This window comes from Polypterus senegalus, chromosome 9, assembly GCF_016835505.1.
Source record: "Polypterus senegalus isolate Bchr_013 chromosome 9, ASM1683550v1, whole genome shotgun sequence".
Taxonomy (NCBI): Eukaryota; Metazoa; Chordata; class Cladistia; order Polypteriformes; family Polypteridae; genus Polypterus; species Polypterus senegalus.
Genome location: NC_053162.1, coordinates 78,316,564 through 78,329,580, shown reverse-complemented (window position 1 = coordinate 78,329,580; position 13,017 = coordinate 78,316,564). Strand labels below are relative to the sequence as shown.

The 13,017-nt window shown below is 37.6% G+C and overlaps 1 protein-coding gene across 1 annotated transcript in view; it reads right to left on the bottom strand.

Moving 5' to 3' along the window:
* LOC120534874 (polyamine-modulated factor 1-binding protein 1) overlaps window positions 1-13,017 on the bottom strand; it is a 373,314-nt gene that overhangs the window by 73,541 nt on the left and 286,756 nt on the right. The window contains exons 20-23 of the mRNA XM_039762390.1: window positions 10,708-10,950; window positions 9,589-9,819; window positions 9,165-9,395; window positions 5,274-5,396 (exon numbers count right to left, since the gene is read on the bottom strand). Of these exons, the coding sequence (XP_039618324.1) occupies window positions 5,274-5,396; window positions 9,165-9,395; window positions 9,589-9,819; window positions 10,708-10,950 (828 nt within the window). The remainder of the gene's footprint in view (window positions 1-5,273; window positions 5,397-9,164; window positions 9,396-9,588; window positions 9,820-10,707; window positions 10,951-13,017) is intronic.

Sequence of the window (13,017 nt, the reverse complement as noted above, 5' to 3'; positions counted from 1 at the left end):
TTTAAGGTATTAAAGCAGGGGTGTCCAACCCTGCTCCTGGTGAGCGGCAGTGGCTGCAGGTTTTCATTCTAACCCTTTTTCTAATCAGCAAGCAGTTTTAACTGTTAACTCCTTTTCCCTTCATTTTAATAGCCCAGTTTTTAATGATTCAGTCCTCTAAATTGATTGTTTCTTCAAACAGAAATGAGGTGTAAAACAAGCTGAGAGATGACCAGCTAAATGGGAACGTCAAACTCCAGGTAATTTCACTCCAACAAGCTTCTTAATAAGAAGCCAATTCCTGCTGTTAATTAAAGTCGTTATTAAATATCATGACTTGTTGCTGCTCTCATTCTACCACAGCAGACTGTTGGTTTTCTGTTTTTTCTAAGACCACCGTCAAGATGTTTTGGTGACTTGAGCAGACCAACATGACTGAGACATTCACCTTTAATTATTTTAAGGTTAGCTGGTCATGTGGCAGCTTGTTTTGGGTCTCATTATTGTTTGGTTGCTCATTAAGGAAAAAGTAACAATAAGGGGTCTGAATCACGTCAATTAAAACTAAGGCAAGACAAGTTAATTAGCAGCAAAAATGGCTCACTAATTAAGAAGATGGTCAGAATGGAAACCTGCAGCCACTGCGGCCCACCAGGACTGGAGTTGGACACCCCTGTATTAAAGACAATCAGTCAGTATCAAGTAGGTCATACATATTAAACTTGCTCTGCTAACCTATTTTTAGGCTTTTTAAGACAGACAAGTACTTTGATTTGTTGTATCGAAAGTTAAGGGCTGGTTTTAAATTAGCTTACCTAGTTGCAAATAGGGTGGCACGGTGGCACAGTGTTAGCGCTGCTGCCTCGCAGTTAGGAGACCCGGGTTCGCTTCCCAGGTCCTCCCTACGTTGAGTTTGCATGTTCCCCCCGTGTCTGCGTGGGTTTCCTCTGGGCGCTCCGGTTTCCTCCCACAGTCCAAAGACATGCAGGCTAGGTGGATTGGCGATTCTAAAATGGCCTAGTGTGTGTTTGTGTGTGTCCTGTGGTGGGTTGGCACCCTGCCCAGGATTGGTTCCTGCCTTGTGCCCTGTGTTGGCTGGAATAGGCTCCAGCAGACCCCCATGACCCTGTGTTTGGATTCAGCGGGTTGGAAAATGGATGGATGGATGGATGGATAGTTGCAAATATCTCAATCAAATGATGACAACTGCTGAATTTAAATATCAGAAGCAAGGTTTGGCCCCAAACAGCTCACAGTAGACACTTTTCTACCGCAGGTACTTTGTCTTCAAAAATCAATGAGTTCCTGTATGTCGTTGACCCTGGGTACTTGTGGTCCATGGCCTCTTTCGTGTGTTGTGTTCCCACCATAGAACAGGAACTACAGCCTTTATGTAGAATATGTCACATGCAAAAAAGAGGGATATGTTTGGGAGTTCAGAGAACCCCCACCCGCCCACTACTGCTTCAAAGCACTCTGTACTTCACATAGGTAAGTTATTGCTTTGATACTGTGTATGGCCCTGTGCATCATGGTCACTGATAACTCTCCAAAGTCCAAAATACTAACAAAGCAGTTTGATGGCACCAATGCTTCTGGTTAACCAGTAAGCACCCTTCATCTCCCAAGCCCCCGTCCCAAAAATACTACTTGGTTTAAAGAAAAATATATACTCTAATAAAAAAGTGCCAGGAACTACACATGGTCAGAGTTCCTACAGTGGAAATGCTACAAATGTTGTTGAATTCCTAAAAAGTCCCTGCCATGGGAAAGACTCTAATTATTACATAAAAGGAGATGAGTGCACCATTTCAGAAACTGAAACACTTTAGACCAGCTTTATAAGGTAGGAAAATAAACTGATTACCAGCTGCAGGAAGAACAGTTACCTAGAGACCTACATGCTGTTAGACACCTGAGCTACAGCAACATAACCCCAAGAGCAGAGAACCACCTGTACCTTTGCACACTGGATGCTTCAGATGGCACTGTCTGTGACAGCTGCTAAACATCGAGTTCTTATAGTGTGATTGTCTTGTTTGCTTTTCTTCCATTTTTGGGATAATAAGCAATGTTAAAGATTACCATAAATGAATAAAGTATCTAAACCTGCTTATTTCCTTGTCTTGTTGCTCTATTCTGCAAATTCAGGAATAGATAAAAATGGGGACGTCTAGTAGAAAGAAAGGTCATAGCAGTAGTTAATCCTGGGTGAAGCTGAACTATAGCCCTAGATACAAGTGCATTGTGGCAGTGGGCTGTGTCTCCTTTGAAATGGGTGCAGGAATAGACTGTAATAGGTGAGAAGATGACATATAACTGTGGGTATTAAGAATTATGTTTCTGGAGAGGATACCCAAAAACCTTTCCAAGATAAAACAGACAGCTTCAAAATAATTTACTTAATATCCTAAAACAGGCCACCTTAGGATATCTGTCTTCGATGCTGATGTTTTAACTTTTTAAATTGTATGACAGCTAAGATTCCCTGTGATTGGCCACTTCACTTTTTCAAAGTCTCACATTCATTACCGCAGGTCAGCACGGATGTGGCATGGCCCTGTATTTTCACTGCAAAACACTACTTTTGTAATTTCTATTAGGTTCCTTCTTTCTTTAAACTGAAATCTTGGCTTTAGATTTTCTTCTCCATTCAAATATTTTTACTTTATGTTGTGCTTTTGTCTGTTGTCAATGAACTATCTGATGATGTGCATCTTTCAGTGATGCTATCTGCATTGTAGTGTTGTATATAAACAAAGATTGACATATTTTCTACAATCCTAAACCATTAGGTGTCTGTTTTTGAGCTTTACTCCAGACATTCTGGGTTCTCTTCCCAATCATTAGAACTAGGCTTACAGATTAGTCTAAATTGTCTCAGTGTGAGTATGTGGGAGGGAGTGTTCACTCATACGCACTGATTCTCCACCTACGCAGGTTTCTTCATTGTGCCAAAGATAATACTAGGATAATCTCTTACCCCCACAAATCTAAATTTAATTAAGAAGATTGGAAAATGGTTGTCTTATATTGCCCATGAATAGTAAGCACCATATCAAAACAGGTTGTAACGGAAGTAACATTACATCTATACATATAAAGGAGAGTTGGGATCCAAGAGACTGTGTTTGTGGAGGGAGGGTGGGGGAGTCACGTGATCATCTCCCCTCCCATTTACGTCATTTCATTCACTTCATTTCGCTCCGAGCTTAACTCTGCAGCTGACGCGGTCTTGCCGTTCTTTCTCCTTAGTGTTTAGTCCTCTCTCCTTTACTGATGTACTGTTTACTAGACGCAGTACTTACTGAATAGTATTTTTTCCTTTAGTGTTTCTATTTAGTGTTTCTTTGTGTTTAGTACCATGTGTGCGGTGTTCCCGGCGGTGTTGCGGTTTACTGTTACTTTCTACTTCGTTTTTGTACTTTAGTGTTTAGTAGACTTTTACTTTATCTCATTTACTGTTGTTTTTTACTGTTGTTCCCGGCGGTGTTGCCGTTTTCCCGTTCTATTTTTATGTAGCATGTTCACGAATTAGTCATAGAGAAAATTTATATATTTTGGCTCCAGGAGGACAAACCAAAAATGTTGTATATAAAGAAGCTCTATAAGTCGCATGTAGATATATAATTATTCCAAATACAGCGACTGCAGCGAAGCGCACGAGGTCTGCTAGTTTTTAAATATGCTTAATCCAGTTTAGGGTTTTGGAGACTGGAGTCCATTCCTGAAGCACTGGGCACAAAGCAGGCCCAGGACAGGGCGCCTCCTCATCACAGCAAACACCTCATTCCCAACTCTCACTTGGTGCAAGTCATAAACTGCCAATTAACTCACCCTTCATGTCTTTGGACATGTAAGTGGAAAAACCCCACATAAAAGACGTTAGCCAGTATGTGAATGTCCTAAGAGATGCACCTATATGCAGTACAGTAAAGTTAACAGAATATGTACTGGAACATGCAAAAGAGTTACTAGTAAGGAAAATATAGAAGTAGAAAATGGCAGTGTTAATAAATTAAACTGGGGTAAATAAAAGAAGGAAATGCATCACAGATAATTTTCAGTTTCTATCTTAATAAAGTGAATGAAGGAGCCATACAACCACATGCAGCTCCAGAGAATACCTAAACAGGCTACATACATAAAGCAGTCAGATTTATGCAATATATCTCAGTAGTGAAAAATCAAAAATGCTTCTCAAAATACAAAGAAACAAAGCCCATATAAAATAAGTCTCCTTTGAGTGAAATGGCTGACAGATCTTGCCAAGTGACTGAGATAAAACCGTCATCTCTGGCCAAATGCCTATTAAAAAGGTACCTAACCAGGCAGTACGTTTCACAGCTATCACATTGACAAACCATCACGATGAATCTATATTTCATGACTACTTATAAATGAATAAATATCACAATGAGCTGCTCTAACCACCTATAAAACAGTGTTAAAAGGTTGCAACAACATGGCGGGCCACAGTGGCAATGGCTGCAGGTAATCAATCTCATTGTTTTACAGATCTGCGGTTTACAGGGCAGCAGGCACTGTGCAGAGTATGGCTGTAAATCACCAAAGCAGAGCCGGGCGTCTGCTGTGAAGCCAGCACTTCAATGAGCACTTTCACATGTCAGCACACTAACAGATTGGCCATCTACAGTCTATTAAAAATGCACACAAGCACACACACTGACAGACAGCTGGTCCGGAAAGGAGGCTGCCAGTTTAACATGCTGCAGTTTTATGGAGTAGAAACAAAAGCAAACATGGATTTATTTGACTGACCTGAACTTGTAGAGCTGCTGGTTAAAAAGGCTTGTTGTGAAACATCAAATAGTGAAAGTTTGCCAGTGTGCAGCAGCAAAGCTACAAGCTAAAAACAGGCAGTGTTATGAAATCAGGAGTCCAGTCCGAAAGACAAGGCCTGGGAAGTAGCAAGTTTGGTGTATTTTTTTTGTTTGTTTTTGACATAAATAGTGCAATTATATACTCAAGGCACAGTGTAGAAAGCTGAAACTAAAGAAAAAGACAGCAATTGAATTTGTAGGTGTATGGAGTGAATGCAGTTTTGAGATAAAGGGAGAGAGGAATTCCAATACCTAGACTGTGAGTCTTCTGTGTTTGGGTGGGAGATTGAAAAGCTTTGAGAAAAGTGGCAATATGCAATGTGAAATGTGGTTTTTGTTATACAGTGGCTTCCACTTTGAATTTCTATAATGTAATATATCCATTAATGTACTGTTTAATTCAGTAAGTCCAGCAAACGTAGGCAATAAATAAGAGATCTTCTTTATTACCTGCTTGAGTTGCTCAATGAGCAAAAGCTGGGAGTCAAATTCTGAGTCTGAATGTGAGTGAGTTGCACGGTAAGATGAGAAGTCCGTCTGTATTTTGACCATCATCTCTTCTTGCTCCTTTGCCTGCAATAAACAAGATGTGTAAGCATTATTCACGTGAAAAAGAAAAAAAATATTAAGTAACACATTTGTACATTGAATGTGTACTAAAATAACTTGTAATATATTTTTACCATAACAAAATATAAATCTACAATGGTACTTACAACATTTAGGTATCATTAGTGTACACTTATACAAAATATGAATTTAACTGGTCATGCAGTTACTTATGATGTTAAATATTTCTGCTATCATTAGGGGCTGTACTTTGGAGGTCTTGAACTCTGTTGCTGCTTTAACTCTCAGCTAACCATTTCTCTATTTTTGCGAAATCTGTAAATAAAAACTCCATTAACCTTGAAGGATGACATGGCCAAAATTCATAAAGTAAAATGTGTTAAGTTCACTGATTGTATTCCAATTCTGTTCTGTATGTTGCTATATATTTTTTTCCAATCACTTTTCTTTGTAGTCATGCAGTGTTACCTGGTATCTCAGCTGTACATCGACTAAGTGTATGCAGAAACAGTACTTAGTGAGTTGTTACTGCATGTGATGTGTAAACATATCAAACCCATTCATCTCTTTTAGAGTAGTTATTTCTGCATCGCCTGCTGTTCTTTCCTACAATGAACTAGTTCAAAGCTCATCACTTACCTATTTTGTTTGTTTTTTTGTTATTTCTCTTTACTACAAAGGTCAAGGGATGCAATGGACTAAAAGCAAACAAAACATAAGGGCCAAAGGCTGTCACTCCATACTGGTGAGATGAGGAAATGAGAGAGAGACAGCACACTGTTTTTACAGTGTTTTAAATTAAAACACCCTCTTTTCTAATGTATGGTCTGTGTGTAGTTTGCATGTTCTGGTCTCCTCATTTTTGTATAAGTTTTCTCTTAGTACTCTGAAAGACGTGCATGTTAAATTAACTGGTGATTGTGATGGACTGGTGTCCCAGTCATGGCATCTTGTAAAGTGATACTGCCTGGCTTAGCTACAAGTGGCTGGAGAAAATGACATTTATAACGGGCTACCTTTTTATATTTTTACATGCTAGCTGGAAATTTGCAGAATGTTTATTTAACAATTTCAAAGATTTATAGGAACAATCCATGTGATTGCGTTGGGAATCCTTACTTTTAGGAACATTCAGAATTATAATTTAATTTCTGAAGTGTTTTAGATATAAATATATATAGATGGACCAGGGTGTTAAGATTACAAGCACTTACTGTGAATCAACATGTGCTGGAAAATGAAGTTTGTTCATGTGGATTTGTTTTAAAGAAATGTAATAATCTTATAATCTACAAATAAATATATAATGGCTCATTATGAAAATGTCACAAGGTCTGAAGAAAACAATAAAAAAGCACACATTGTGACCGACTTGCAATATAACTTTGTAACCAACTCACTCTCTTCAGACTTTAACTCACATAGCCTTTGTAGCTGAAGGTGACCGGTGGGTATCCTAACTTTAATCCTGCAAAACCAAGGTAGTTTTAGAATTCTGTGGTTATCTTGGATGTCCATCTTATCTTAGGTATTAGTTTTTTTTTGCTCTGTGCATTGACTATTTTCATCAGTTTGAACCAAGATACCTTATGGCACTTTGTACAAAGCTCTAGTGGGGACTCAGGTTACACTTACTAAAAATTCTGCATGCACAACACTCATTTACGCACTCTTCCCCTACAAACAAGAGTTAACCAGAGTATACCTCAACTTTGCTTTTGTACAAATATAAAAAGACAGAAGGACTATAGGATATATAATAGGTACAAGTAGAGATTTCCTAGGAATCAAGAGTTCACCTTCACAGCAACTACATTTCAAAGAGCCCAATATTATTTTTTTCTCTATACATTAAATTACAAAGTGACTGCATTATGAAGTTGCAGTGATCTTAGTTAATTTAACAATCAAATCTAGGACATATTTTACAGCAAAACAAAACAGTGAGTGACCAAAATATTTGCAAGTCCATTCTTACAGAAAATTATCAATGGTCCAACAAGTATTTAAATTTTAAAAATATGCACTGAAAGTGTTGAACAACATGTTAAACTTTTGCAGCTTCAAACACAGCAATCAATTATTGTCCAGTGCTAATAAATATGATGAATGTTACAGTATTTTTATTTGATTTACCATCATGAAATATAGATAACAATCACTGTTTACCCCTAGCAATAACATATCTGTAATTCTGTCACTGCCGGTAAGTGAAACTTATACATTTTTGCCCCTGCTGTTTCACCAAATATTGTTTTCACTCACTCAGGATCACAGTGGGTTTTCTATTCTTTGTATACGGTTCTGCTACAGCAAACACAGATTGCTTACTGAGTTTTGTCATGTACAGTGATTTTTACTCTGCATCAAATATACTGTTTTTATAGTCCAGATTTCCCTAGTAGTTTACTATCCATATACCTGTTTTGAATTTTTGGTGCCATTGCAGTGTTTGTGAGTTCAATTCTAAAAGCTCCACACAAAAGCACTTGGACCATTGAGAGATTGCTGCTATTATATTTCAGATAAAATCTTGATGTAAGGCTTATGTGCAAGTATTTGGTGTTAGAGGTTTGTTAAGTGCTTTTATATTTCCCTTTTCTAGTCCAAACGTCTTAAGAATCCATATAGTTTTAATATAACTGAAGGAAAATATCAATATTGGAACAGACAAGACAGGCACAAAAAAATCTGAATAGCTGAGCCTAAACAGTATAAATTAAATACATGCCACAGGTAAAGAAACAAAAACTTTATATGTATGTGGGCTGCACTCACCAGCATGCCAATTGTTAGGTAGAGAATGAGGTCTAGTTTGACCTGTTGTAACACTAGTAGAGAGAAGAGGATGGAAAGACAGCAAGAAAGTTGCTGAATTTCAAAAATGACATTCCAACCTTTAAGAAAATGAGCTATTAAGATTAAATGAAGACTTTTGCAACTGTGTTATGCGATATGTGTTCTATAAAATAAAGGCTGACTCATTTAATATATACAGTATATCTTCTGGACCTGTCTTGGAAGTGGGAAATCTGAACATAGCTCATTTCTCATGTTCTCAGGAGCAGTAACCACCCATTCAGCATAATGTGCCTGTCTGCAGTTGGCATCATAAAGAAGAAAAGACTCAATTCCGCCCATCTGATTGTGAAACGGCTGTCCACCATTAACATGAATGCGGGTGAGCTGGTCTCACATATGCATCTGAACTGTTGTATCCAGTTTTTTTGACTAAACCATGCTAAACACAAAAACAGTGGAAAACGTGTCCTAATACATTATTGAGCTGTTAGCGTGAGTGACTGACTGCCAGTATGCACTACAATGGACTGGCAGCCAGAATGGCCAAAAACCCTGTCACTGAGGTAAATGAGCTTAGACAACGGATGAGTCAATAGTTGAAAAACAACCGTCAAGCTAGTTGCCTAGTGACACAGACAGGAGTACCCTAGAATTAAAATGGATTGATCATTTGGTTTATAAAAGGTTTCTTCAAGGGCTGTGTTTTTGAGCCCTCTGTGTAAATCTTTCTGCAGTCACTTTTATATAAAGCAAATGATTTGTTAGTGAATATGGGAATTAGTTGTCCCCCTAAATGACTCTGTTCTGGTTAGCACACCATACATTTTTGGCTGTTTATTATGGAAATAGTGCTGTCATCGCTGTTTGCCACAAAGGCCATACTCCTTCCATGATAGTCAACAGTTTTATTTAGGATAATCATACCTGTCATCTATTAAGACATTCTAAGACCAATTTACAATATTTCACCTGCAATTTATGAGCTGATATCCTCTCTCTTAGATTATTGATCACTGCCTCGCATTCTTCAACATGTTTCTTGATGGCTTCAGACTCATTTTGTGTTTCTCTGAGTTGCTGGCTTAACGTTTCAATAACCTCATCGCTGCTCTCCAGCTGGGCGCTTTGTGCCTCTAAATCTTTTTTTAACACTAGGATCTCAGCACGTACACGAAAAACCTCATCTTCATGCTGCAAACTCTGAAATCAAAAATTTTAGAGTATAGACTATTTATTAGTGAAAAAAATCATTTATAAAATTGCTTAATTAAAATCTAGATGAAAAGCCAATTCATCAGAGACTTCTTATGAGAATATCTAAAGCTAAAATAATACAAGAAAAAAGACTGTCAAGGTGAAAAAATGAGTAGACACCATGGTTTTTGTTCCCAACCTGGGCCTTGGCCTCTTTTAAGTCCTCTTCAGTGCTCTTGATTTCAGTTTCCAGATCAGTCACCTTGGTTAGACACGCTTGATATTTCTGCCTATAAACATCAAGGGAGTCAGACAAGGACTGGCATCGTATTTCTGCAGCAGTACGTTGAGTTTCTGAGTCCTGCAGACTCTTACGAAGCCTCAAGTTCTCCGCATCTTGAGTGTGACAACGGGACTTCCACATTGATTCCTGAGTATGGAATAATAACAGGACAAAACAGCAGAGATGAGATACCAGTACAATACTGGAAACAAATTATGATTCAGGATTGTAAAGAAAGACACAATCAAAAAGTGTGATACACTTGTCTGGGGACTTCCTGCGTATCTTTAAATGTAGCATTGCTGTAGCCTACTGTAGATTGTTTTGTGACTACAAACAATAACCCTTAAATCACTCATTAATCTGTAAGTAGTAAGTATTACTGCCATATGGAGGCATTTCCTCGAATAATTTTCTCAAAAATTTCAAGAAATTGGTGGTTGCATAATTATGTCACTTTTTCACACTTGGCAATTTAATTTCATGAATATCTCAACAAACTAGTACTATAAATACATAAATAAATAATCACAAAATATTACATGAACCTAAACCCATATTTAGTGAGACCCCATGGACCCATGATGCAGTTTCATTGTAAGCTGTCGAATAACTGAAACACAGACATTATGCATTTTTAGTTCACATTATCAACAATTTACAAAACGTTCTTACAATTATTCATCTGCCTATTTTGATTAATTCCAGGTTTTTTATACCAATAATTCTGACTTAATTAGCAGTTTCTAAGAAATATTACCCTGGGATATGTACTGTTTACTTCACTTATTGAGCATACTGAAAGTTGGTGTGCTTAAACTTATTTTAGAAGCTCTGGACACAAGGATGGATTCAAAGGTGAATAATACATCAGTCTAGTCACAAATGAAAGACAAAGTAAGGGGGCAAACATTGAAAACTAGTTCTTAGTTATAAAAAGATCAGATGACATACAGATCTTGAATGGTGTGGAAGAAAAGAAGGAAAAACCATTTATGAGCAAAAGCAGTTTGCTAATGAATTGAATTCACTCACTTCCTCCTCTCTCTCTGTAATAATTTGTTTGTACAATTCTGCATCTGATTTGTAGCGTTCCAGTGTAAGTTTAAGCTCTTGTTGGTTGCCAACAGTTTCTTTAAACTCCTGAGTGCGTAAGTCAAGTTTAGCTTGTAGATCAGCAACTTTTGCCTCAAAATTCTGGACTTCATCTTGCCGCAATGTTTCACAGTCCTGTATTTGTGTTTTCAGCTGAGACACAAGCTCTTCACTGTGATCCTTCTGCAAATTGAGAAAAAATTGGAAAGTATACAGCAGATATATTTAAAAGTGATCAGATCAATACCAATGTAATACCAATCTGCTGTCAATGCAGGACACTCTTCTTGAAGGTTAGGAATGCACAGTACTGCATGCTTACTAACTACATATAAAACTCCAAAGGACTTTTAGGCTTAAGTTTGAATTCAAGGAAGATTGTATGGCTTATTTAAACCAGAGCATGCAAATTAATGCCAATTTTGTTAAGCTGTTGCCTATATATAATAATCCACAATTGGCTTGAGCATGTACAGTATTAGAATATATGTACTATGGTGGGTCTGGTATATGAATCACTTCTCAGAAAGGAACACAAGGAGACTGAATGAGTTTCTTTGTAATTTTTAACCTAAATACAGCAAATTCAAGAATTTCACCTGAATGACAATATAGCATTTCTATAATATGACTAATACAGTTTCTTCTTGCACTAAAGTCAGATTAAGGAATTTTGCTATATAGTTTTTTTTCCAAAAACAATACAATAATAAGACTATAATGCTAAAAATATACTAATCAATTGCAAAATTGAGATAAGCTGGAAATTAAGATGTGAAATAGTATAAACTTTTAAGCACTTTGAGCTACATTTTTTTGTATGAAAATGTGCTATATAAATAAATGTTGTTGTTGTTGTTGTAAACTGCTAGGTGACATGAACAAAATGACAGTCTTTATTGGATATGGCACCTTTCACTGCAATCATCATCACAAGGAACTCTGCAAAGCAAATAAGAATACAATACAAGGTTGCTCAAGGTAAAAGTTTGATTGCATTTGAAAAGAAATGAAAGATAAATCACAGAGAATTCTCCTTAAGACTCTGCAAATCAACTACAAAACCTACTCACCTCTCTATGCTGTGCATTCTTTGGAAACGTTAAAGATATGTAGGATTATCTGACACTCATTTTCTTGCTATCCCAAAGTTATCCATCCATTTTCTGAAGCTGATTTTTTCCATTATAAGGTTACAAGGAGCCATACTCTACTGAGACAGCACTAAGTACAATACAGTGACAATCCCTGTGCGAGATACACTTAAACAACCAGACCATTTTAAAATCACTAGTTTATCTTTTTTGTGCTTGATTGACTATTAAACTTTTATGGAAACAAATTATGCTCCAGTAGAACTGTCATTTTTCACCCATGGCCTGTATTGAAAAGATGCTGTTTGTGTTGGGAGTAGTTGCTGTTAAATTGATCTTAACTTTCTGATAGAAGATTTCCTTTATGGTCTGGAAAACAAAATTGATCAATTTTCTTCATTTAGAGCAGTGGTTCTTAAACTTTCTTTTTCTTAAGACCTAATTTTGCCTTTTGAGTGTCTTCACGACCTGCAATCGGCATGAAGAGTCACACAGAGGATCCATACCCCATGGAGAATCCCTGCTGAGTGTTGTCGTTTTGTGGATGTCCCCCTTGAACAATCGATGCTGACCGTTGTCCGGGGAGGGAGTTTATTAACCCGTGCCATCTCGAGGCATTCCCCAAACCACTTGTGAGCCTTAATTACTCAGTCCTATTATCATTCACAACTCAGTGCGACCTAAATTCAGACATCATACAACCCATAGTTTTACAAACACTGCTCTACAGTTTTCAACTGTTCCCCCTTATATTTTCAAATGGAAAATTTTTATACAGATTGCCAAGTCCAATCTAAACAAAGAACTCTGTCTGATTTTCCACTTGGGTGGCTGCTCCCTCTTATTAAGGATACATATTCCTGTATCCTAAATGTGAATTTCCTCTTGGGATTAATAAAGTATCTATCTATCTATCTATCTATCTATCTATCTATCTATCTATCTATCTATCGTGGTCTATGGCCAGCCAGACATCCCAGCCAAAACCCCCAGGCCACCAGGTGGAGCTCTCCCTGCAGCATGGAGGTGCCCCGAATACCAGCAGGGAATCATGGACAATGGAGTTTTCCTTTACAGCCCTATTGGATACCTTTGGGTCCAACAGAGGACGCTGCAGAGAGGCCCAGAGACTCATACATGCCCTATAACCCAGAAG